Genomic DNA, 27,646 nt, shown 5'->3' on the forward strand with positions numbered 1-27,646 from the left:
GTGGGAAACTCTGGGTTGGCCCTACTGCCAAGGTTACCAAAATTCAACGTGTAGGAGATAAATACTCATTTCACCAGTTTCAGCTCAATAGAATTAACATAAAGATTCTAAAAGACAGAGAAGGAAACTAAGAACCAGTTAGAACCAGTGCAAAGAACACAATCTGGAGGAACCCTGGAAAATAAGAATAAGTGTATCCTTATCTCTTGTTTTTCTTGAAGCCAAAGCAAGATGGTCAAGTTTTTAGCTAATTCCAGAAGCATCTTTTCTGCCTTTCTCTTTGCACATTTCTACATTGCCCGAAAGCCCTCCCGAGGAGGGCTCCCCCAGCCCAGCCCTCCTACCTCCACGATCCTTCCACCAGCTGTCTCTCTTCCCCCGAGTCAGAAACCTTTCTTCTCTCTACCTCTCTGTCGAAACTGCATTTGTTTTCCAGAAGTATGGCCCATCTTGCTAGCACTGATAGATTGTGGGAAATAACGCGCTAGAACTAATCTATTCTCATTTGATCGCTAGATCTCCCCAGGGGTGTTTGCCTTAAAACAAGGGATCCCACAAGCAAGAATCCTTAAAACCAAAGAGGGGACGGGTAACAATAGGGCCGACGCTCTGAGGCAGGTCTGGGCTAGAGATATTTTTGAATAAAGGAAAGGGAAAAGTCAATGTTGGTGGTGAAGCAGTGTTCTAAAATTGTCTGGAAAAGATCCTCTGCTCATGGTCGAATTGTACATTTCTCTATAATTGTTAATTACATTTGTCCAGGTGTCTATTTTGTAAGCCGTTCTCATTAGCCTTGCTTTATGGCAGTCACATTTACGGAAAGGGTCTCTTAAAACAAGTCACCAGAGCCTTGAAGGATGAAAAAATAGAAGAGTAAAGTGACTTGAGCAGAGCTAGCGAGTAGAGGTCGGGTTTAATGTTCTTTCCTAGAGGAAATGAAAGCCAACTTTCAATCCAGGAAAGCAGTCTAACAGGGGCTCCTCTGCTTCTCCCTGTTTTCCAGCTTGCATTTCAGAAAGAGCCTATGAGAGTTTTGAATTATTGGGAGACATTGATTTCAGAGCGTCAGATGTTGAAGGAGTTCAGGACACACGTATGGGTTCACAGGGACAGTACCTTGGATATATTTATGTGCGAAGTGAACCGGGTTTACATACCTGGATAACAGATACTGAAGACAGCTTTCCGCTGTCCCTCCCCTCATAGATTTTTGCACCAAGACGTTAACAGTGTAAAAGTCGATAATGTGGAAGATACTTTCAGTTGCATTTCAGAGATTAGAAAGGAGTTTTAAACTGCTTTTAAGCTCCTTCTTATTTGTATTCTCCAATGGGCACCTCCCAAAGTAGAGGAAAGATGCAGAGGGTCTTATCATCCCTTTTCGCCCCTTAACAATTATTTAGTATTCTTGTTTTGAAAAGTCACCATGGTTAATGGTGTGTAACTGTTTTAGACCCCTCCCCACTCTCTCCCCATTTAAAATGCGATGTATAAGAAACAGTGGGTAAGTTCTTCCGCCACTGTTCCATTAACTGTCCATGACATCGACCTTTTCTGGATTTACTTTTGTGAGTACAAGCTACGCTAATTATTTAAAAACTACTGATAATACTATGCCTTAATTCATCAAACTTGCCCAGTTTTTCACTCTTCCAGGGTTCTTTTTTCCTTCTTTTTTTTTTTATGACATATTTTTTGTTCGGATACTTACTCAAATCTCTCTGATAAGCAGTTTGATTTGTAGCTAATTGTAGCAACTGATTTTCATTATTTATGAGTGTCCTTGTCAGAACCCATTTGGAAGTCTGACCAAGATAAAGCTGATTCCAACTTCTGATACGACCACAGCAATAAAGCAATTAACCACACTAGTTAAAATGTGCTGGGGCTTGAAGGCTACTGATATCTTTACAACCAAATACATACAATATCGTGCATTATATTTGACTCATTTCTTAAAAGATTTCACATGTTACTGTATTATCACAAATAATTTATGATACCCTCTTTTGAAAAAAAAATGTGATGCATGTTACATCTCACACCAGCCAATTAGCTTTAAAATGTTCATAGATTGAAGAGATAGAAGTAGGGAAATGAAAACTGTGAGTGATATAAATACTTCATATTCTTAAAAGGTTGGTATTATATGGCAGCATCTGAATCAGTCTTTGTGCACTGTTGTTCTTTCCATGTACTTTAATTCTGGTTGGTACCTAAAACCCAGACTCCATCATGCCAACAAGAAGCAAGAAAGGAAGAGCCACATATATCTGCATTGGACAAGCAAACATATTTCTCTCTCTTCTCATCCATAGTATGATAAAATATATGTGAAATTTCAAGAATAAACACACGATTGGCAAAATCATTAATCAGAGGAGTCATTTTCGAGTGTCACCTAATTTAAATACTTTGACTTGAAGTTATTGCTTTGCCATGAGTTTTATTAAGCTTCGATGTATTTGTACAGGCCTGTAGGGTTCACAGACATTTATTTTTCAGGGAACTTGATTTTATCATTAAATTTTAAATACCTATTACTCCAGCTTTATCTTTAGAGTGCATTTTATTTGCAAAAAATTGGTTTACTCTGATCAATACAGATGTTTTCAGGTGTTTATTAAAGCAAAATGTCTAGAAAGTCAGATGTCTGCAGATTTTCAAGATATTACACTCCAAAACGTAGTGAATGTATGCATACGCACAGGATATATGTTTATGCTCATAGCTAACTTAAGGGGGCAAGATGTAATAAAGACTTTCCAAGCCCCTGTTTCTACTTACCAAGTAACTTACTCTCTTTTCTCTACCGAGGGAGCGACATTTAGGTGGGAAAAAAAAACATTGTTTAGGACTAGAGCCAAGACCCAGGAAATGACTGACAATTTCCATTGCTTCACGAGTGGCTGAACGAAATTCTATCCTTGATAACCAGTCCTTTCTCTGGATTGAGTTGTCATGGTCCACGTTCCTTGGCTCGCCCCTCTCTCTCGAGGTCCTTATGGGCTTAAGTGGTTGACAGAAGAGCTCTCAGTGGGGGTATGTGGGACATCAGCCGAGGAGCACCCCCCGCAGCCTCCCTTAACTGTGCCCCCTTGACCATATGCCACGCGAGGCTGATGTCAACCCCTGGGGCCCATAACTGGAAAACCGAAATGCTTGAGTGTTTATTTTAGGGAGATTTCTTTAAAAAAAAAAAAAATGAAACATATACTCACTAGTTGTTATCTTTTTCTCCCCCTAATTAGGACAGAATTTTACCCTAAGGCAGTTAGGAGTTTGTGAACCAGCAACTCGAAGAGGACTGGCATTTTGTACGGAAATGGGGCTTCCTCACAGAGGTTACTCTATCAGTGCAGGGTCAGATGCTGATACGGAAAATGAAGCAGTGATGTCCCCAGAGCATGCCATGAGACTTTGGGGCAGGGGGGTCAAATCGGGCCGCAGCTCCTGCCTGTCAAGTCGGTCCAACTCAGCCCTCACCCTGACAGACACGGAGCACGAGAACAAGTCCGACAGTGAGAGTGGTAAGTGCCATGTTTTTTGCTCTATCGTATTGACCTTCACTGCTTTTGTCTGTTTTTGTTGACCGCGGGCGCCTGCTTCTCTTCCTTTCTTCTCTCCTCCCCTTCTTCCTTCTCTTTTTTTCTTTCTTTCTTCTTCCTCTCTTTTCCTTTTGATGCACTAGAACTCAAGAAATGTCCTTGAATTGTGCATTTATTTTTTTCCCGGGAAAAAAAAAAAAGATCAATATTCGACCTCAGATGGTTAAATTATGCAAGCGGTCTATGATGTGTTAACTATAGTTTTGAAAAACAGTTTGATTATGTACAAAAAAAAAATTAAAAATATTAGCTTTGACTTATCTGGAACCACGTCACCTTGTATCCTCTGGGAAGTAGCCAAGCCAGTGGTGGAAAAGTTTACCCCAGAGCGAGCTGGTAATCAAAGGTGTCTTTGTAGATGCGCCTGAAGATAGCCCAGAGAAGCTACAGAATCTTAGAACGGATGAGGGAGCACACAGAATAGTTTATTAACAGGGCTCAAGTGATGGAAGAACAAATTTGATCATGCTTTAAACCCATTAGCCGATGAGAATCAATGAAAGTTTGGTAAAGAGGGTGAGTACAGTTTTGATGCACTTTGGGGACTGAAATATTATGCAATTAAGTCTACACCCAAAAATCAGATTTTAGGCTAGCTAAATAGCAACTTTACATACTGTAAGAAAGTTATCTTTATGAATTATTGGGACTTTTTTCTTACAGCTAATGCAGGTTCATAAAAACAGGTCATTTATATGCAATAATAGATTTCAAAGGAAAGTTCATTTTTAGTCAAAATTGCTTCTAAGAAGCATTGGAGCATCAGTGCCAACATACCAGACAACGAAAGGACATTTCTCCTTCAACATTTAATATTAACACTGCACTTGCAACTTCAATCTAGTTATTGATGCTCTGTGTATATGAAGCATCAAGAAGCAAGGAGAAAATTAAAATGGAAGATTTGCATGACATTTGAAAAGAAAGATGGTTGTTTCCCCGACGGGATTTCATTTGTGTTATTTATTGAGCAACTTTGTCAAGTTGGCTTTGCAATAGGAAAGCAGGTCCATTCAGCCTTCAGTTTTAGCGAAGTCACAGTACAAAGTGGTACCTATTGCTTCCCATCGTGACTTTCCTTTCTAGTCATGAAAAAAAGTCTAATTTAAACCAACTAAAACAGTGTCTTCTCTTATGTTAGAATACTTTAGTCCATTAAACCAAAATCGAGATCAATTAATAATACACACTCGATGTGTTCATTTTGGAAGTGTCCATTCTAGCTGGACGCTGACTTCCAACCCCACACAGGAAAACAAGGATAGTTCTCTCGGACAAAATGAGTCTTGAGATGAGGCTGCCAGCGTTTCCCTGAGCTAATCCATCCACCTCAGTAAAACCGGAATTTATATCAGTTTTCATTGTGGATTCAGAAGCTACTAACCTTAAATGCGTAAGATTTGGTGTCAACTTTGTGTCCCATCTATCCAAACCTCCAGGAAAAATGGTTGTATTCAAATGTAGTGCTCGGTATTTGATTTCCCTAAATACATGATAAAATTTTTGGTAGTTATAGGAACGAGTAGAAGGCAGCAAGAGAAGGCATTCGGTGCTGATTCTCAACATCATATCCATACCCGTATCCATTACATATTTTCTCACACCAGGTCAACTTGTTCTTTCCACCCCACAACCTTTGTAGCAGCTCTTACTTCTCCCTAAAAACAAATGTATCCTGTTATTGTATCTGTAGTGGTAAAATGAAGGTAATGATTTTTAAGATTCTCTATCTGTTAAAGCTATCCCACAATGAATGCCCCAAAACAGGCCTTTTTTTTTTCTTTTAGGAAAATCTTAAACTTACCAAATTGTCAACTTCAAGGTAACAGTATAAATTAACTAACTAGTAGAAAGGAGGGAAGGAAGTCCACGTTTCTCCCACCATTGGCCCCCACCATTTGCATGGATTATGATTTACCTAGAGGAGGAACTGCTTCCCCCAGGATTGCCTAGACCTTGTTCATAGAGAGATGTCAAGGCAAGAAAAGGTGTGCTCTTTCCTGTCTCCAGGTGATGATTATGCAGCAGAATGAAGAGAGACAGGAAGAGGGTGTCAAGAGCCCTGCCTTGAAATTCAGAACATTTGGTAGCATTTGTTGAGAGTAAACAGGTCAGCCAAGTTAAGAGTATAAAGTGTCAAAAACAATGTTTGTTGAGCTGGGCAAGTGATGACTTAAACTTGTGTTTACTCTTTTCCCCAAGGTTTGGCTATGGTTGTTTCTTAAAAAAACATTTTGATGGTCCAGGAACTCCCAATGAGGTCAGCCAAGGGAAGAAAACAAAAGAGGAAATAAAATAGATATGGATATGGCCTCTTAATGAACATTGGCTATCACATGGATTTAGGATGTATGACTGTAGGAACATTTCAGATTAGTTTATTTGTTCTGAATTTTCAGTGATTAGTCAGAATGAGCAAGATTCCATGGACAGTAAAGAATTGCATTAAGAGGTGGAAAGGCATAATTTTCTGAAATCTTTAGCAGACTTACTAAATTGTGGAGTGAAACAAGAGCATTGAGGCTTTTTTTCTGATATAAAAACTTGGAGTTTCTTAAACTGAGTGAAAGGAAACACTGAAATTTGTAATCCTATACATGGTCTTCTAACATCTTTCAAAGCAATAACCCCAAAACTATTACTTTTTTTTAACTCTTCCTACTTCTAGTCAAATATTTCTAATATACAATTACTAAAATAATTCAATTCTATCCTGTTATTTTTCATTGCTCTCTAAGTTTAAAAGACTATTGATTTCCCAGTGATATGTTCCTTTGCCTTTCATTAGTTTAATTGTCTAATATCATTCACTGTTGTACAAGCTTCAGACGCGTCCTTGGAAGTTCCATTTTATCCCTCTAGGTCGAAACAAGAAGGACATGTGTGAAATAACTCACCAAAATGAAACTAATTTAGGAACCAGACACCGACTTGTTTTTCTCCGGTTTAGCATGGGAGTTCTCGTTGACTGTTTTCATCATTTGAAATAACTGTGAATAAGGCTGTTTTCCCCAGAAAAAGAAATGTTATTCAACATTTGTAAAATTATGCAAGCCGAGCGCCCAATGTTCTAGTTAGAACTTCAAAGAAGGGTTTAGTCACTAAAAGGGATTAGGTTTCATTTATTTATTGATAAAGAGGCCAACAGTTCAAGTTTAGAAGGTGCTAGCACTGCTGTGAGGCTAATGAAATTTTGATGGCCCGAGCATCCCGCAAGAGTAAAAGAACATTCGGACCATGTCACACATCTCCGTGTTAGCAGAGACTCAAAACAAGTGATAAAATGTATTCTTTTGCAAAACTAACTCTTCACCAGCCATGGGGGTTTGAAGTTACAGAGCATTTTGAGGAACAAATGTTTCCGGTCTATTGGGTTTCATATGGGATTCCAGACGTTAATCTTGTTCCGAGTGCAGGATCTGGGAGAAGTCCCTTCCTGACACCGTGCTTGCTGTGGTGGCCATCGTCTTTCTTGGTCAGCTGCGGTGCACCAGGGCAGAGAGCGGAGGGGCAGTGGTTTGTGGCCACGTAGGAAGCGGAAGTTCTGTTGAGCTGTTGGGAGGTTATGAAAATAACCATGATGAGCTGCCCTAATCAAAGGTAGAATTACCAGTATGCCTGGGGTCGCTTTGAGCATCTTTCCTGTCTCTGATGTATCATTAAAAGATCCCTGGCTGTATTTCCTCTCTGCAGCTCTGCAAGTCATCTGATCTGAATTCTAACTGTCTATTAATTGTCAGAAACAAAGGATTTTTTTTTCAAGACACCAACCTTTAAGTTTTAAAAATGTTTGTGTATCATTTCCCAGAAGAAGCCAAACCTATTAACATTCTTTGTCACCTAGCGGTGTGGTATTGTGAAAGGGGCCTGGATTTAGAATCAGCCCACTCAGGGTTTCGGTCTTTTCCTTTAGCCTCTGAGGCTGTTGGCTACTGAAACAGTAGCTCGAGTTCCCAACTTTCCCATTCTCCTTACTGCTTTGTCAGATGGGCAGCAGTCCCAGCGATGTGATGCTCTCCTGCTGGGGGTCCTCATCTGGCCCCCCTCTCCCTGTCTTCACAATCTTATGCCCCTTGGAAAGCCATGACCTATGAAGTTGGACAGACCAGGAGGGGCTGCCACTCCCCTTCTGCCTCATCGTGATTGCAGACCTCGAAAGCACCTGCTAGGGGCAGTAGATGAGAACATATCGTACGGGGGGCAGATCTCCCGGGTTTGATTTGGTCCCACCACCTCCCGTGTGACCTCGGGCAAGTTACTTAACCGTCCTGGGCTGCAGTTTCCACGAGGTAAAGTAGAGAAAAGAGGAAGTAGAATACAGTCCTTATAAGGTCATTGTGAGGACTGAATGAGTTCAGATCTATAATGTGCTTAGCACAGTGCCTGGAATGTAGTAACTTCTAAGGAAATGTGTGCTCTTCTCATTGTCTATAAAAAGTGCGAAATCACATCTCCTTTGTAAGTGGCAATGAAGATGAAGTTAGGTAAACAATATCAAGTATTGGCATAGTTTTGGCCCACAGCACGTCTCTCCTCTTTCTCACCGCCCCCCTACTCCTTTTTACTCTCCCTCTGTCTGCGTTGGTTTTATTTGTGTGGCAAGATGAGAGGGAACTAGTGATCTCCAGAAAAGGCACTGATCATTTGCATAGTCTGGAATTTCTGTCACTATTTATTGACTCTTTTATTTTTCTCCCAAACCCCACATCCTTTTTAATTTACTGTAATTAAATGAACGTACATTGAATGGTGCTGATAATTAGTCTGATGGCTGTAGACTTCAAAGACTTCGGCGTGCTCCTTCCCCTTCTGGCCAAAGGAATTTTCAAAAGTAGTGTTTCCCTCAAAGGCATGTTACTTAGACAGCCAGTCAATTAAAAGGCAATTTAACTGATGCTCATCAGTTCACACGATAAAATAAATCATTCCTGGAAGACTTTATTTCTCATCGGAGGTCTTAGCAATATACCTGTTGTAGGACCCCGCTAATGCCACACTAATTGTGCACGATACTACAGTATTAAGGGCCAATTTGACAGACGAAGATGGTCTAACAGTAAAGGACAATATCTTTAGATGTGATAGGTACTCGCTTTGTGCAGCTAACACACTTCAAGGAACCGATTCACTTGTCTTTGAAATACTGTTTTCGAAGTCTGCTTTCAGTCTAGATAAAGTCTAAAAGTTGAGTTATTATACTTTAAAAGGAAAAAGATACACTTCTTTTTTTTTTTCTTTAAACTTACACTTCTTAAACCAATTTGACGAACTGTTGCAGGAATAATGTTTGAACCAATCTTTCAGCAGAAAACTTTTCACTGTTTCACAATCCAAGTTGCCATGTCAAGGCCGAATATATTCTCTTAAAGAGCGGACGAGGTACTCTCTGCTTTTTCTGAGAGACTGCTTTAGGCAGGAGAGGTGTAGCTCTTCTATTACTGATTAAATTCTGGAGTAGTTTGGGAGAAACTCTTGAATGACATTGGAGTATCCCATTACGTCATGTAATTGTGATGCTTCCAGCAATGCCTCAGATACCATTTCTCGCCTGGTTCTTTTCACAAAGGGGCTCTTTGAGTTTTCTGAAGATCATTTGCAGAGAGGTGTATGATTTTGTCTATCTTAATTCCATGACTTCAACTTTATCCATGAGCTTTTCAGCTTACTTTGGAAATTGACTGTAAGAATCAAGGGAGGGGACACCTGGGTGACTTAGGCATTAAGCATCTGCCTTTGGCTCAGGTCACGGTCCTGGGGTCCTGGGATCGAGGCCCACTTCCGGCTCTGCACCATGCTCCCTGTTTGGTGGGAAGCCTGCTTCTCCCTCTGCCTGCCTCTCTCTCTCTGCCTGTGTGCCCTCTCTTGCTGTGTCTCTGTCAAATAAATAAGTAAAATCTTAAAAAAAAAAAAAAAGAATTAAGAAGGAATTCTACTGCTGCAAGAAATAAATGATGTCTCAGTGTTATTCTGATTTTATGAGATTCTATTACACATACGAAACCCTAACTTGTATATAAATTCCATTATGGGCGCTCTTCTGGCATGTAATGGTCACTTTTGGCATGCTCTGTTGTTATAAATTATATTTTATGTTTTAGGTGCTCTGGGATGCCAGAAACAGCAAAAGTAAGACATTGTATGCTTGCTAAATCGAGCTCAGAATTAGAGTGCTGCTTTGCAGAATACAGTCAAGTAGCTTCTAATATATACAAATAATTATATTGCCTTGTTGTGTATACATTTATGGTTTAGTAGCAACTTGTCATTCTCTTAACAAAAGCTTCCATATGTCATTTGAGAATGAAATATATTTATTTCATGGATATGTTACAGGTCACTCAAGCACAGTAAACTGTGATTTAAATTAATTTTTTTTAATTTAGCTTTATAAAACTGGAATTAAGGAGACTATAAAATCCACTGCCTTTGTTGTTATCATTTAGGTATTTATATACATTTATATTTCCCCTCCTAAGAGGATTTGTAGAACCTCTTCGCAGTTTGCTTCTCTTCACGTGAATATTGCCATTTCTACAAAATTCAACTTGTGTTCTAAGTATTTTTGTTCAAAGTATAAAGAGTATAGGCTCTCTCTCTTTATATTCTAAATGTTCTCTTAATTGTGGAGCTGAAATCAAAGTAAAGCATTCCATGCACATATCAAACCTGATGATGTATGCTATTTTGATTTTTGAATGTGTTTTTGATATCCTTGAAAAATCACAGTGGTAGCAATAAAATTGTTTTAATTAATGAATTGAACAGCAGCGAATGCTGAATCAGGTTTATTGATGTAATTATCACTGAAATAGAAAAATTAAGTGTTAGGGCCATAGAACCATAGTGTATTTGCCATTCTGAGGGTATTCAAGGGTTTGAAGAGAAACTGAGTGCTGTGGGGTTTTTTGGTTTTTTGTTTTTGTTTTTTGGTGTTATTTAAAGAATATTCTCAAGTTATAATAATCCTATTTATTAACATTATAAATGTGAAAATCTTATACATTATTTATAGGATAATTTGAAGGTAGATTTAGTATACTGAATTTTTTTTTATATTTATCAGTGGTTTGGGGCAAATGAAGAGAAACCTAAAAATATGGCACCAGCAAGTGTGGATTATTCTTTCAAAAGCCCAACTAAGACAGGAGGGAGGAGGGCTGCTAACTCCTGAGACACACAGAGGCAAGGGTATTTTTATATTAGACAACATTTCAGCATTATTATAAAAGAAAAGGCAGGAACAAGAAAGAGAAAAGAGATTTGGGAACCTTAATAGTGTGTAACTGTGAATCCCTCAAAACTTTTTGTCTCTTAAGGTACTTTTCATCTTAAAAATTTGTGTGCATGTAACTTTAGCATTTGTTATAGGAAAGCTATACTTTAAAAAGGTAAAATTCTATCAGTATGGATTGAAATCATAGCAAATAGTAAGTCAGTGTACTGTGAGTTGATGATATTTGATGGAATTAAAAGTCCATGTCATCAAAAGGGTTGAGGGAAAGTACATTCTTATTCAAAATTGGTATTTTATTTCAAATAGTTTTAATAAAAAAAAAAAACACACACATCCAGAATCCTATGGAAAACAGGTAAAACAGGTAGTTGACTTTGGAGCCTGCGCGAACAGGAATGTTCTCAATACTCTTACCTAGGAAGAGTTACCTAGACGCCTAGGTAACTTCTTCCTTTTCTTTATCCTGTCCTTTGTTTGAAAACAAAATGCATGTTTATGAACATAAAATTATAAAACCAGATTTTATTACTAATCAATACTGTCAAGGCCTTATCAAACATCAATTAAAAAAAAAATACAGGGGTGCCCGGGTGGCTCAGTTGGTTGACTGTCCGCCTTCAGCTTAGGTCATAGTCCCAGGGTTGTGGGATCAAGCCCTGCATCATCTTCCCTGTACTTTGGGGAGCCTGCTTCTCCCTCTCTCTCTCTGCCTACTGCTCTGCTATTGGTGCTCTCTCTCTCTCTCTCTCTGCCAAATAAATAAACAAAAACTTTGAAAGAAACACACACACACACACACACACACACACACAAAGGGAGGGGGGTTATAAAACCATAATATGAGTGATATGTCCCAGAGAAAGAGAGATGCTCTAGAAGAAGCCAGAGTGGTCATTGTTATCTGTATATTACAGTTTGGAAGACCACAACTCTGTGAAATGATTACTCAGACTAAACTGAATAAATTGATTTGCCTCTAATTGGTTAATATCAAAGTAATACACAGGAAATAGACTTGCCCTTCCCACTGGTTTTTATAGAGGTGTTGAAGTTCACAAAGAGAGATCTTAAATTTTTGACATACAGCAGCTGGAGATTCCTAGGGGATTTGAAAGTGTTTGAGTGAAATGTCAGTTGCTGCAGAAAACAAGTAGGAAACATTCCCTTATAATGGACTGTGTCTCGTCTACTGTGACTGGGCTACCACTGTATGGATTGCAGGCTACAAATTGTGCTTATAGTTGCTTATTGAATGAACCTATTTTTCAAAAAAGTGTAGGCATTCAGCTAATCATTCGAATTTTTTAAGGTTTCAATATTGTTCGCTCTGTACTGTCTCAATAATCTAAGTGAAATGATAGGTTATTACAGATAAAAATAAATAAAATTAGATGAAATGATACAAGTGATAAAAATAGATTTTAGATCCAACAAACAAGTATAAAATATTATCTGAGTGCTTAAATTCATACCTTGAATGTATCTTGTTAATTACTTAGCATTACACATCCATTGGATGCTGCAGAAAAGCAGATGGAATATTCACTAGTTTCTAATTTGGCATTTACGCTTTTATTCTTTTCTATGTGTTTAAAAATTAAAACCACAATTTATGTTTTGACCTAAGCTTCCACCATGTTATCAGACATTCTTCTACAACATAATATTTTTCCATGCTGTGCTGTGCTTTATCATGATTTGCTTAACATATCTGCTATTTTGTACATTTAGGTTGTTTGAATTTTCACTATTATGAATTGTGTTGTAGTAACTATCCCAGTAGCTAAATCCTTGCCCCTAACTCTGTTATTACCTTCGGATAAATTCTTGGAAGTGGAACATCAGAGCCAAAGGGTACAGACAATTTAAAGCTTTTGATATACCCTGTCAAAGCGCCCTGCAAAAAACACTTGTATCCATTTACACTCCCACCAGCAGTACAAAAAAAAGTGTCTTTTTCCACAAGCCATTGACAGCAAGTGTTGCCAAGCTTTACATGTTTGGCAACCTGGATGGATAAAACATAGTATCTTACTGTTGTTGTAATTTATGTTCATGTGATTGATAGGTTGAATATATTTTCATGTGTATGTGTGTGTACGGTTCATATTTCTTCTTTTGTGAATTGCCAACTCATGTCCTTTGTCTATCATGCTTTGGGGGTAAATGAAGAAATGGGTTTTCTGGGGTCTAAGAGAAATGAATTCAAGGACACCAGGACACTGCCACTGCTTTTTTCCCCTTGTACCCACGTAGCCTTGATGAGACAGGTGTGGTTATAAGAGGACCTGATATGTATAATTATCTCCTTAAATGCAGACCTTCTGCTCATAGATGTACAGATAAGCTGCACACTAGCAATAAATAGAGATATGAGCTTCATGTATCAAATGTAAGATCCTCCAGTCTAGCAAGATACCGCCTTGCTTAAGTAGCTGTGTACTCTTTCTTAGAGCTTCTAGGTGCCAAGAAAATCTGCATTCAGATGCAGAAGATACAGACATATAGATACCATATTTTTTTCTTATTGAATTGCAAGTGCTTTCATATAATAAGGATCTTAATAATTGTCTCCTTTGAAATATTTAGATCTTAATCTTTAACAGATATTTTCCTTTGTTTGATTTTAAGATATCATTTATGTAAGGAATTTTTAAAGAGACCTTTTTAAATGTATTCAGTTATATTATCTACTTGTGGCCTTTTTTATGGCTAGAAATGTTGACTTTATCCCTAGAGCAAATTGCCATTCATGTTTTCTTTTTAAAAAGGTTTCTTTCATTTTATTTACATTTACTCCTTCTAAATTTTGCTAACATAGTCTGCAGTATAGGGATTTAAAATTATTTTCTTCACACAACTCGTTTTTCTAAGTGTCATTTAATTTAATTAGGGGATGTTTCATAATATTTAATAAATATATCCTACTATACTTCAATTTTGGCAATGAGACATCAATAAAAATTGTGCCGTTAAATCTTTGCAGTGAAATAGAAAAAAGATTTATGAAATACATAAGTAGTAGTTTTTAGATACTGGTTTAGATCCTGGTTTTTAGATAAATTCAGGTTTGTAGTTTTTGAGAGACCTAGAATGCTAACAACCAAAAAGAAACAGGAATTCTCAGGAATACACAATGAGCTACTAGCAGCACAGTATGTAACCTTTATGCGTTGCAAAAAATGCAATAGTGGAAAAACAGAGTGAGATAGGCTTACAGGAGTTATATATAAAGTGGCAAACAGTTGCTAAGATCTATTTTTCATTTAAAAAATCAAGCATTCATCCTGCAAACAGTTAAGATTTATTCTATTTTGTGCACATCCTTATATCAAACATTTTCAGAGTTGTGGGGGGTGGATAAAATATACCCTTCGCTGTCAGGCTTATAGACTTGGAGATACAGGGCTTTACAAAGAGGAAACAATCAAAAGGCAAAGCAGCTAGATGGTTTACATCGATATACTGCACATTGGAAAGAGAAAAGCAATGAAGATTCAGAAAAGGAAAGATTTTATAGGATTTTTAGAATTTCAGCAGGACTTGGAAAGTGGTGAAACATGTTTAAGTGCAGCAGAGGAGTGCACCTGCTTACAGTCAGGACAACTTGAGGAAATGCCTGGAAGCAATAAGGGAAATAATGGTAGCATCCTAGGGAGGCCACCCCATTCTAGAAGAATCCTCTTGGGAAGCAATGGATATTAACGTTGACAGTGAAATGGAATCGATTTATGAGGAACTGTAAATGTCACGCTGAAGGTCTAAGCTTGTCGCTGTGGGTAGTCTGGCCAGCCCATGTCCTAAAGCAGAGCTGAGACATGATGGACAGATGATATGAAGGTGAACTTGGAACGGATGAGCCATGATCCCATACGAACCAGGAAGGGGGTATTGTGAGCAAGGAGGAAGGAACAAGTTGTAGTGCTATTGATGGGGCTTTGCAACGTGAGAAAGAAAGATAAGGAGCCACACATGCAAGCTTGTGAGCACAGAACCAGAGAGAAGGTCAGTATCAGAGTAAAAGGGAAAAGGCCATAGATCAATAAAATAGACTTTCATCTAAACAATTACATAAAATCACAATGCAGAAGAGTTCATGCTACACTTTGGGAAACAGTCAACAGTGCGTAAAAGATGTTCTTGAAAACTAAAAATGAATGTGCGTTGAAAGGAATATGAAGTGGTTACATTAGAAAGCAAGATGGACAGTGAATAAGAATAGAACTAGATCAGACTCAAAGAGAAAGTTATTTCTTCATATTTCATGACTCATCCTTCAGACCAGAACACTCAGTTATTGCTCAGTGTCCAACAAGATCATCCCACCATGACGTTCCATTGAGGTGCACTAATTTGCTACTAGAGAAAGAAGCTCAGTGACTGAAGACGAGAGTCTGAGAATATTTTATCCCCTACATTTTAGTGCTTCCTGCTAGATCTCAAAACCATCACGACATGAAATTGACTTCCTGTGCTCTTGATGATGTGTTTATCTTCACCACAGCCATGATGAGAGTTTTGCAACTGATCCATTTTCCACGGGAACAGCGGGAGAAGCCCGGGATCTGTGTCAGGAGGAGGCAAGGAAGAAGGCTGCATGGTTATTCATAGTAAACCGTACTCCTCTTCCCCTGGGACCTCAATTCTGATAAAGATTGTAAATCAGGATGGTTGAGTTCTGGAGATAGCTTGATAAAGGCACAGCAGATACCCTAATACTCGGCCAATGACCCCTCCATGCTGGAAAGACAAAGGATTTGAATTCCAGCAGTTCCTATGGTTCATGTTTGCATCTTGAAGCATCTACATGTCAACTTCCTGCTTTCACTGTTAACGCATTGAGCGTACTTGTATTTTCTCTCAAAATATTAAGAGATGGACGCAGAGGATCCTAGGGGAAAGATAGGCTACAGTGTTTCTTTAAATTGTTGCCATATTTTTACCTATTCCAAGACTGAACTCTAGAAGGATAAAAAGTACTGAGAAGCAAACTATTTAGAGGTGCAAGTTTGTAGTTTAAGAGATAAGAATATGGATGCTATATACCCATGAGTTTGGGTTGCTTTCCCCATATTTCAGGTAGTTTGTACTGAGTGTATAGCTCATCAATAGTTGACAGCTGTCAGGCAAGATATCTTTTCCTGAAGAAATATCAGAAAGGGTGAGAGTTTAGGGCAACCCTTTCCATGAGACCCATTTCTTATTCTATTTTAATTAGAAATTTTCAGCTGTAAAAATCCTCTTACCCCAACCAATTCTGGTTTCACTACAAAGACGTTATTCCTTGATGGGACAGTTTGTATTCTCTTCAAAATCCTTTGACTTCCTGTAGAAAGTGCTGTGACTCTACAGGAACATTTCAAAAACAATCATTTTGTGATAGTTACATTTCCAATAATGATTATAAAGATTTGAAATATGAATGTTGTTGTTATTTTCCTTTAGAAAAATTACTATTTGAAAATCCAAATGGCAGAGAGGTTTGATAAGGATGTCAGAAGAGACAGAAATAGATATTTGGTTTTTATTGAGCACCTATTATACCCAATCTACTGCCCTCTTAGTTTAGTCATGTTGTCTCTATTTTACCATGGAAATAAAAGTAAGGCTTAGAGAATCCATATAACTGGCTAAGGTCTCACAGAAACTAAATGACAAAGCCGCGATGTAAAGCCACTGTTTAATTCCCAATCTCACTGTAATACACGAGTGGAATCTATCAATGCCAGACAATGGTAGAGTGTAGGTCCCTCGGATCACTTACTTTTCAAGGAGCAGGAAAAAAATGTATCCTGCCAATGTAAATATCTTCCTTGTCACCATAAGCTTCTGTGTAGTTGAATTTATTTCTCACTTCTTAGTTTAAGACATCATTCTATATTTAGACAAGAGTTTCATAGGCAAAGTGATAATGACACTTGATTAGAAGTGCAGACATCTGATTTCTGGTTTCATAATTAAGTCATTGCTTGACCTTGGGCCACTTACCGAGTATCTTTGGGTAAGTTTCTTCAAACTATGTCTTCTTATTAAATAATTTTTTTAAATCTGCATTATTTTATCTTTGGTTAACATTACAGAGCTAATATTGCAATGTTTTCTCTTGAGGATTTCCCTCAAGGGAGAGAAGTCATCTTGGGTTAGGATAGATCCAGTAGAGTGATGATACGAAGCATAAAAATCTAATAAACCATGTAAAGTAGCAAGAAAAATTAGATTTATTATTTGCATCAATCAAATATAATCCAAGCTTCCTTTGCTTGTGTGCATGTCTCTGAGAAGTATTCAATCTACAAAGAATGGAACTATGACCCTTGAACTAATATAATATACATTATGGTCTACAAAGTTTTATTATGTTTTGTTTTGTTTTGACTAACATTCCATCTATATTACTCAGTCATTTCAGATTCTTAAAATAAATTTGTTTCAGTGCTAAGAGTCTTATCAAAATAAACACTAAGAATTTCTGTAGTATTTTATTATATAAGTTTAGAAAATTTGCTTAGTAGTGATATTCAGGAAAAAAACAATTTTAAATACCTTGCCATACCTAACAAGGAGGTTCTTAATATTTATTGTTGGATGAAAAATAACTGACATTACCTAAATATTTCAATAAACCTTTTTAAAAAAGATAATCAGCCAGTTTTAACCAACAAAAAATAGGCAACATTTTCTCTTCTTCTTTCTCATCTACTTTTTCAAGAGGAAGATCTGGTTTGGAATATACTATTTTGTTTTGACTATGGTCATACTTGGTTTCCATGAATGAGTCATTCCTACCCCCATATTCCCCCATGTATTATTATCTGTCTTTCTTAAGACACTGTAGACTCTCAAAACACAATATGGCTCAGGTTCCTATTTCACTGCATGAATGTTCACGTGATAATCAGCTTGTTTCTAGGGGCGATGATCTGTGCAAATCAATTCTGTTTTATGTTGCTAAAGGACCTGCCAGATAATCGAATATCATAATCATAAGTCTGACAGAGACCTTATGAGACGTAAGTTCTATTCTCGGTAAGGCAGCCTAGAGAGACATGACTGAACTAGATATCATGATTTTCTGGAATTTGCCCATATCTGTGTTTTGTTGGAAATTTTTTCCTGATTTTATCCTGAGTGCTTGGATTGAAATAGAAAAATTTCACCGCTTCATGTCATAAGCCTTCTTACACTTGAGAAACAAGACTGTTGCCCTTCTTTTCTCAAAACTAATTAGGCCCAATATTCATTCCTTGTGATAAATTGATCCTACCACCTAGCCCTAATCATTTTCATTACTCACTGAGCTTTTTCCCAATTCATCATATCTCCTTCATTTCTGAGGACCTCAAAACACACACACACACACACACACACACACACACACACACACACTTTCTCTTGCTTTTTTTTTCTCTTCCTTTTTTAAAGGCAGTGAACCACATTTCTGCTCAAAGTTATTTTTAGTGCCTAGGATATATATCAACAGTTTGCTAAAAGGCATGATGTTTGTCCTCAAAATAATGTTTTCAGTGGTTAAATCCCCATGTAGTGTGCTCTTATTCAACTCTGATCTAAGTATTACCATGATGTTATTGTACCCGTGGAAAAAATCCATTACCCATCACTTTCCCTTTCCATATAAATATCTTTGTAAACATTTCATCAATTTCTTTGTAATTTCAACTCTGGATTTCTTTAGAATTTTGCATAAAGCTCTTATTTTCCAGATCTAATTTCCTACTCTAGAGTATTAGATCAGAACTTTCTTACAACTCTCTTCTTACATTGGCGAATCTTACTAATCTATTAACTTTTTATTATAATGTGCAGTTTAACTCTCCTGCTTAAAATGTCCCTCTTTTTCCTCTCTCCTGTCATCTCTAAATTTCTTCGTAACTGGAGTTTCAAATGCAGTTACTTTCAACCTGCAGTTCCTAATAAGCCAGGATGAGCCGTGAATACCTGTTTAAAGGGCTGACTTCATACCTTTTCAACTCTTTCCCACACTCGGAAAGTCAATGCAGCTTTCAAGAGATCTAGGTTTAAAAGCGAATCCAATATGTGTGTTGGTGAAAGCCTGCTCCACAAACATGATCTTTTAATTATATCTTTTTTAAACAACATACCCAGAATACCTCATTTTAGTTTGCAGCGTAAGGTGATATGTAGGTAAATTACACAAGCAGTCATTAACAAAAATAACGTGTTATCTTTTGCAAATATACTTCCAGTTGGAAACCTGCTACTGGGAACTAGAATGGTAGCTGTCTTTTGTAGTCTGCTTGTTTTTTCCTAACAGGTATAAATCATTAGGAATAAATTGTATTCTGTCATTGTAGCCAGTAATTGGTGACATTTTCTTGTCACTACGGGATTATAAATAACAGCAACAGTATGTAAATATACATACTGTCAACAGATTCATTATGTTATGAAAAACATAAACCAGGAGTCTTTTAACTATACTTTGCATATTTTCTATATTAAGTATGACACTGACATCTTTACAGAATTTTTAGGAACACTTGACAGAGCAGTTTTTGCCGTTAATAACTTCAAATCGTTTTATTATGCTTTTAATGAATTTTAATTATTTCTATGTCTTCCATAGTTCACCTGGAAAGTATGCTCTTCCAAAGGTATTTTGTTTGCAAATAGATATTTGATCAATAAAACAGATAAGGGCTTTATTATTATTATTATTATTATTATTATTTTAGCAGTAAAACACTAGAGACATGCAAAAGACTGTAAGCATTTGTGATGCATTTGAACACAGCTCATGTGATGAGGGTAATTAAAAATAAAAGGACCTTGGGGTGCCTGGGTGGCTCAGTGGGTTAAAGCCTCTGCCTTTGGCTCAGGTCATGATCCCAGAGTCCTGGGATCGAGCCCTGCATCAGGCTTTGAGCCGGCTTCCTCCTTCTCTCTCTGCCTGCCTCTCTACCTGCTTGTGATCTCTGTGTGTCAAATAAATAAATAAAATCTTTTAAAAAAATAAATATACAAGGATCTCAAATTGTATATAATAAATGGTGATACTCTGTCCCACGCTGAATGAAAAAAATGAGGCATTTGGAGACAACACTAATGTGGACCAAATCTCCTAATTACTTGCTTCCTTGGTCATTCAGTCAGCACGGCACTGTCCAGTCTGAGGGCGCTGGCAGTGGTATGTACCACCCATCACCTCTCGGACCACCACTCCCTGAAAAGGCAGGAACCACCTCCCCTTTAGTAGCTTTAGTACTTGCAGGAAGGATGGCTGTTATTTTTCTTTGAGTTTTCAAAATTAAGACAGAAAAGCCCCTGTTCAGTTATGGGTCCAACAGGCAAACCCACTGCAGCTGCTGTTTGACCCCCATCTTCCTGAGCAAGTTCATCAGCCTTTTCTTGGAAGTCTCTGCCGGAAGACCTGAAGGGCGTTGCTTCTGGCCGGCTCACTGGACGCGCGTTTGGGAGCCGTCGGTACCCGGTACCCTCACTTCCCCACCGAGAGGTTGTCTTCTAGACTTCTCTCTTGGATTCTCTCTTGCCAGTTACACAACATTTTTGAAATTTACCTCAGATTCCTCCATGGTGTGAAAATATCATAGCCCACATTTCTATTACTCTGTTTTTCACATATTTATTCAACCAAAGCAGCCAAAGCATCACGACTCTCCAGGAGCCACGGGCTGAAAACAAGAATTACCTGGGTGTATATTGCAGAGTATTTTAGAAATGACTCTACCAAGAGGCAGAGCATTTATACATTTCAGACCTCCTCAGTCATGTTTGTCTCTTTTAATATTTCCGTATTCATTTCTCATTCTTTCAGTCAACACATTGTTCACATGTTCCTTTTTCCTCCTGAAGGTTAGCCCCTTAGCAAAATGTTTTGTTTTGTTTTTGTTTTTGTTTTGCTAATGTTGTTTCTTTTTTCACAGACTGAGCCTGAATTATATTTGATTTTGAATTCTGCTTTTTCTTTGGCCTCCTAATACTTCTCTAAGAACCTTCCCGTTCTCTTGCTACTTAATTAAAATCATGTTGCTAACTAAAGCTGCAAATATGAGCTGTGAACTAAACATAGCCTCTCTTTCACAATGGAAATGTTTTAAAAAGTTTTGCAAATACAAGCCAGTATAAAAATCTTTTAAACTTTATGGACTCATAGGCCGTGCATTATATATTTTTCATTATGGCACTCAAAATGATTTCGGTTTTCTATTTTTTATTCCCACTTATCATTTAAAAATCACTTCTGAAATTTCAAGCTTATTACTTTGTCTTCTTGACTTGAAATCTTTCCCTCTCCATATCCTTTCATCGAACTCAAACAATGTATTCATTTCAAGGCTCTCGTTCACATTTCTGTTTTTCTTTTGTCTTTTCCTTGCATCTAAAAGTCTTTATTACTTTCCTCCAATTCTCTTGATTCCTATCTCCAAAAAAGTATCTATTCACCAGAGAAAACAGTATAGACGTTGAGTCAACCTTCTTAGGAAGACTTAAATTCTCTGAGCGTATCGTTTTTGTTCTTTAAGCAGCAAATAATCTTATCTTCCTCTTTCCTTGAGGTTCCTTGTGAAAACATTGTAATGGACTTTTCTTTTATGACACCATGTGCTTTCTTGCCTCTTTGCCTTGATCATGCCATGCCTGACATCCTCAAAACCCTCGGAGCTCCTCTTTCATGATCAAATTCCTGCCCATCTTTCAAGGCTCTTTCTGTTAAAAGTACCTCTTTCTGTTAGTCATTCTAATAACCCAGAGGCCACCGGGGCTGGCCTGCTTCTAAATCCCATTGTGTCTTTTCGCTCTAGTTCTTCCATGGCATTTAACATTCGCTACAATATTTTGAGATAATCTGTGTATCTTAGCTTTCCTACGCGGGGTCCTATGTGTCTAGAGAAGAGGAACTCAGCTTCTAAATCTCGTCCAGAGATCCTGTAGCAATAGAACTACACCCAAGATAAGTGCCTGCTTAAATTTTTGCAACAACTGAATGAATGAATGAACGAACGAATGGAGTTTCCAGTGAAGTAGGCTTAATGTTAGAAAAGGTTGGGAGAAATAAATGGAAAAACTTAGCTCTGTGCAGACAAACATTGGGATCTTGGTAGGGAAATGCATATTTATACACTCTGACCTGTAAAAATATCTCATAAAGAGTTTAATGCTGCAGACGTTTTTAAAATCCCATTTGTACAAAGGAGAATGAATGCCTTGACTTCCATGACATACTGTTTTAATTAGAATTCAGACCATTTGTGTTTCCCTTATTGTGGATCCTTCTTATTTGCATTCACCGGGTTTTCTTTTCCAGATGATTTATACACTCGCAGAACTTGAAAGTTTAAACATTAAATTTATCGTACATTGTCATTATATATTAAAGTTATTTTCATAATCTTGAGTACTTTAATATGTCATATGTTCTTATATAATTTATGTGAAGAATTTCCTTTAGCGAGCTTTACAGTGTCATTTGGAGCACTTTAGAAATCAATATCGTAGAACACTATATGGAGAAAAAATATTTCTAAAAGTACTCCCCTGTGTTCCCATTAATTTGTTTATTATCAAGGTCTTTATTAGGAATATAGTTGCTAATATAAGCCTATAGTAAACAGAGTATAATTGAATTTTCAATATTTTGTCACCTGGGAGTAATTTTCTTACAAGACCTCTGCTCCATCTTCTGACTAATTGTCAGCGGTTAGTCAGTATCACCACATTAATGTCACCAAACACTGCAGAAATACCTACCTGATTGCATTATATTTAAAGATATTCATTTCAAGCCCTTGATGTTTCCTCTTTAAATTATTTACCTCAATTTTAAATATCATTTAAAATGCAATAAATGTAATGAGCCGACATGTTTTGAAAATACAAATTCAGACAGAAGCTTAGATTTGTTTGGTAGACGAGAAAGACAATGATGTTAGGAGTCCCGTGGCACCGTAATGGCGACGGGGGGTGGTGGCGGCGGGGGGGGGGGGGGGGGGGGGGGGGGGGGGGGGCAGGGAGCGGGCTCAATCAGAGTCAGGGTCTAACATTACAGGGTGGGGGGGGGGGTGCTTGGCACCCTCTCCTCCACTGTGTCCAGGTGGGTTTTGGTTCATAGAAAAACTTTCTTTTCTATGAACCTCACCTGGGGTGACTCAGATATTATGTGGATATTCTCTTATCCTGAATGATATCCTAATATTGCATCATTAAAAATAAATGAAGACAATAACAGTTGAAAATGCTAGACACAGGTGGATTGAGGGGGAAAACAAAAACCTTTGTTTTTCTTGGGGGTGTATTTAGAATTGAGTTTTTGACAAGGTAACAGCCCTGGAATAGTCCAGGTTTATGTGTATTATCCCAATATAATCACTACTGCCCCCTCTCCCTCTTAAAAATATCTCAGTTGGGTCATTAAATAAATGGTCAACACCACCTACAGCACATTTTTTGCTTCGCACTCCCGCTGTCTCCTGGACAGCTTGCTGACGACCCATACGGAAGGGTTAAAACAGTTGTGTTCTTGTTCAGGAATCCTGCACTTGACCTACTTCACCAAAATTCTCAAACTCTCTTTGTTCAACAACTAAGTGTTGTTCAACAATTGAATTTTGAATTGGGATATAAGCATGGTTTATTTTTTGATCCAAATATTTTCATTGTTTGCTTGTCTGTGATACAATATGCATACAAAACAAATTGTGCAAATATAACAAATCATGTAAGTGTGCAATCAGATGCACGTATACGATTTTAAATTTTTAATTAGAAAGACAATGTCCCGAGGGAAATTCTTCACAGTGTGTGACAGCAAGAGAACCCCCGGTGGTGCTAGTGTAATTGTTGTACACTCCTGTGGGTGTACTTACTTAGCTGGATCACAACAGCCAAGTCGGACTGGGTGTTCTGTTCTGCGAACACGGAGCAGCAGCTTGCTGTGCGTGTGAGTCAAATGGAGCAAATTTGGCAAAAATGAGAAGTTGGGATTTCAGACGGCAGGCTTAATTCAATGAAAGCAAACAGTGCTGGGTGCCCACGATATCCCCCAAACACTGTGCTGAATCGTATCAAGGATGCAGAGAGAAGGCAGTTTCCCAGGAGGACCGTGGCTTGGAATGGAAGTGGGGGTAGCTGCCAGTTACTGGGCTCCGAGGCTGCGCAGACTCTGTGCTCAGCTTCTTAAAAGCAGTGAGCTTGGGTGGTTGTGCTTTCCCTGTTGTATAAATGAGAAAACGGAGGGCAAGAGAACTGTAACTCTTTGCCTTGAGCATCTACATGGGCCAGAGCGCCGGGCACGGGAGATGGCGTGATGAAGCCAGCAGGGACGTCCCCTGCCCTTACAGGTGTCTTCCACCTCCAGGGGCAGAAACTGACCTGACACAGAAACCCACAAACGTGAAACCATACCCCACAGGAGGAAAGAAGTTGGCTTCCGTGAAAACGAGCATCCGGGGTGAAGAGGGGAGGGACGTCTTCGGATCAGATGGTCAAGGAAGTCTTTCCTGAAAAATTGACAAATGTAAAGCTGGGGACTTGAGAGATCAGAACAAACAGATCCAGTGACCCAGCGGGAGGGGTCCGGGAGGAGGAGGGCCCGGTGCTGGCCCGAGTTATGCAGAAGAACATGCCAGAACAGACATTTCAGAAACAGAAAGCAGACCACAGAAGGGTAAATTATGGGTCAAGAAGATTGGCTGACTTTTGAAGGAAGGTTGGAGAGGAGAGTTGGGTTTTGTAGGTTGGATTTGAAAAGAACTTGAATTTTTTAAAAAGTTATGTTGCTTTCCAGAAGTCTGTCTTCGCCCAGAGAGCAATGGGAAGCCACGAAAGGGTTCTGAGCAGGGAGAGATGTGCTATAACTTACCTAAGATCTCGGCGCTAAAAATTCCAAGAGCCAGAATCGCTGTCAGGCCGATCTCATTTCAGAGCCGAGCTCCGCGCACTCACATGCGGCTTCCCCTGGGACTCGGCAAATAACTGAATGCCTGGCAGAAGCTACGTGCCTTACCAGGCACCTACAAAGCATTTGGGGATTCTAAGCAGGAGGACAGAACATCCATGTGGACTTTCATTTAAAAAAAAAATCCAAGGGTAGGGGCGCCTGGGTGGCTCAGTGGGTTAAAGCCTCTGTCTTCGGCTCAGGTCATGATCCCAGGGTCCTGGAATCGAGCCCCGCATCGGGCTGTCTGCTCCGCGGAGAGCCTGCTTCCTCCTCTCTCTCTCTACCTGCCTCTCTGCCTACTTGTGATCTCTCTCACTCTTACAAATAAATAAAATCTTAAAAAAAAAAAAAAATCCACGGGTGAAGGTGTCACATGCCCAGAGGCTTGCAGGACGATTCAGGGAAAGAGAAGAACCTAAAAATAGGGCTACAAGTGGGACAGGGGAAAGCTGACTGTTTGGGGGAAAGAGTGAATAGTTAAATCCCCTGAGTATCACAACCCACAGGGCATGGGCCGAAAACTGCCCAGGTTGGTTGAAGACCGAATACAGCTTTTTATGCTAGTGTGAGACCTTTGTATATAGTTCGGTAACTAGTAGAGAATCGAGGAAGGTATCCAGGAGGAGGATGAGGAGGATGACACAGAGCTGTGCTTCGTGTGTATGTCCCTGAGAGTGTACGGTGTAGGAAGGAGAGCACCAATGACAGAGAACTTTGTAAGAGGGTTGTGTACCCAGCTGGTACAGTAGGTAGGGTGGAGCTCTGAAGCCACGTTCTGATCCCACGTTCCACGTCCACCACTGACTGGTTCTGTGGCCTTAGACAGTTGTCTTTATCCGTGGGTGACTCCAATTCCTCATCTCGACATGGGGTTAATAGTGGTACCTACATCACTAGTTTGTCAAGCAGAGTAAATTAGAAGATCCGTGTAAAACGCGTCCCCAGGGAGGTTGGCATATATAGTCAGTACTGGGTGCCTGTTCGCTGCCTCAAAGAAAGACCTGGAACAATGACACCCACAAGGACTACTTAAGGTACAACTGGAATGAAGGGAAAGGGAAGAGAAGGGAGAAACTGTAGCAAAGGGCTCCATTAGACCAAAACAACATGAGGACAGGTACCATGTCCCCTTTGCTTCCAGTCACATCCCCAGGGGCTAGTACCGTACCTAGCATTGCGAAAGCATGCAGTAAACATGCGGATTTGGATTGAACTAATAGATGCCGTATAGTAATTGCGTGTGTGTTCTGTTATGCATCAGTTACGCTTGTGTAGAGCCGACGCATACGCTGCTGATGACATGGATTGGTTTTGAATCAATAGCAAGACAAATGCCTTGAACTACAGATGAAAAATAAACTAACAGAGGGAAAGGTATTCAAAAACCTTGTTCAATTTTGTCTTCCAACTGTGGGAGTTTACGCAGCTTGCAAAACTCACCAATTTCCCAAAATGTCACTGAGGCCACATCTTGCTTTCCCATTTCAGCAGAAGGGTGATTCGTTTGCCAGTGACGCAACTGAGGTTAACCCAGGATTTGGCTGACATCCCAGGATAATTTAGTAAAATCTTCTTGAAAGTCTCTACCGCATGCCCTCTCTGCCTTTCTGACCTTGTACCGAACCTCTTCTCATTGGGCCCCCAGAGCATGGAGGAAATTGATGAGGAGGTGGCCACATCTGTGGGATAGGCAGCCGCTCTTACTCCCGCTAGGCTCAGCCAAGGGCCGAGGTTGACCAGAAGTCTCCTTGTGCTGCCGCTTTCTGTAAACGTGGCCTCTTGGAGGGAGGCATGTGCTCTGACCAGGGACAAGATCAGACAGCTGTAGGAGAGCCTGACCCGTACGGAGCTGAGGAGTGAGAGCAGGTGCTTTTGACAGCTAGGAAAGAATCAGTCTGGGACTCTCCCTGACAAAGGGAAATCACAGAAATTGGAGACAGAAAAAAGCCCTATTAGTCAATTCTCTTGCCAGAGATAAATTGATCCCCGGCATGTCTCCCTAGCTCTGCCTGGCCATTCAGTCATACCTCTTCAACACGTAAGGATTAGGAGCCAAGGGGACGTGGACCAAAGACTCAGGGCACTAGCATGGCTCAGGCACTAGGATGAAAAAGGATCTGTAACCTTTGGAGGAGAAATAATGATTTGGGGGAAGAATGAGAACAGTGGACTTTCTCTTGTTTTTAGGACTGAGGGTTGAATAGAGATAGAAAATTCTGTACAAGGTTCTGTGGCCATTGTTTTCTTAATAACTAAGTAACATTTATCCAAAGGGAAGAAGTGTTTGTATTCATATTTTGTGCATTTTTTGTCAAGAAGTAAAGGTGTGGAGTAAATAGTTTTGACATTGCAAGCCTAGAATTAGAATAAGCATCTTGCTTTTGGAGTCATGATAGCAAGGAAACTTCATAGGATAAGGCTGTGACAGAATTTACTGAAGAAGGAATTATATGTTAGTCTGTTAAATGTATGGATTTGACTGACTGTAGACCTTTAAAAGAGCCAAAGAATTTTGTTGTAAAGATAGGATCATATTTAGATGCAAGTAGATAGAGAGTGAAATCTGAATTAGCTCTTAGTGGCTTAGACCATTTTCCTCCTCGTTTAAAGGGGGAAAAAGGAATGAATTCCCCAAGAAACCGTGCCTTCGTCATTGATCTTGGTTTTAGTCACATTAAACTAGATGGCTGATTAATTGAACTGACTTAAATTATCTGATATTTTTTCATGACTTCATGTTTTCTGGATATTTTCAAATTGCACCCAGTCATCTTGTTGCATATTTCACATTCAACATAGCTCCGCTGAGCAATGTTATTCCCAGCCAACCGCGGTGTCTTTCTCGGGCATGTTGGGGGAGCAAGACTT

The 27,646-nt window shown here is 39.0% G+C and overlaps 1 protein-coding gene across 6 annotated transcripts in view; it reads left to right on the forward strand.

Annotated features, from left to right (window-relative positions):
- The window catches only part of TENM3 (teneurin transmembrane protein 3), a 433,328-nt gene that overhangs the window by 16,983 nt on the left and 388,699 nt on the right, over positions 1-27,646 (forward strand). For all 6 annotated transcript variants that reach the window (XM_059384375.1, XM_059384378.1, XM_059384376.1 and 3 more), the window contains exon 2: positions 3,252-3,530. In XM_059384375.1, coding sequence (XP_059240358.1) covers positions 3,252-3,530 — 279 coding nt within the window. The remainder of the gene's footprint in view (positions 1-3,251; positions 3,531-27,646) is intronic.

The sequence above is a fragment of the Mustela nigripes genome, chromosome 18 (genome assembly GCF_022355385.1).
Source record: "Mustela nigripes isolate SB6536 chromosome 18, MUSNIG.SB6536, whole genome shotgun sequence".
Classification (NCBI taxonomy): Eukaryota; Metazoa; Chordata; class Mammalia; order Carnivora; family Mustelidae; genus Mustela; species Mustela nigripes.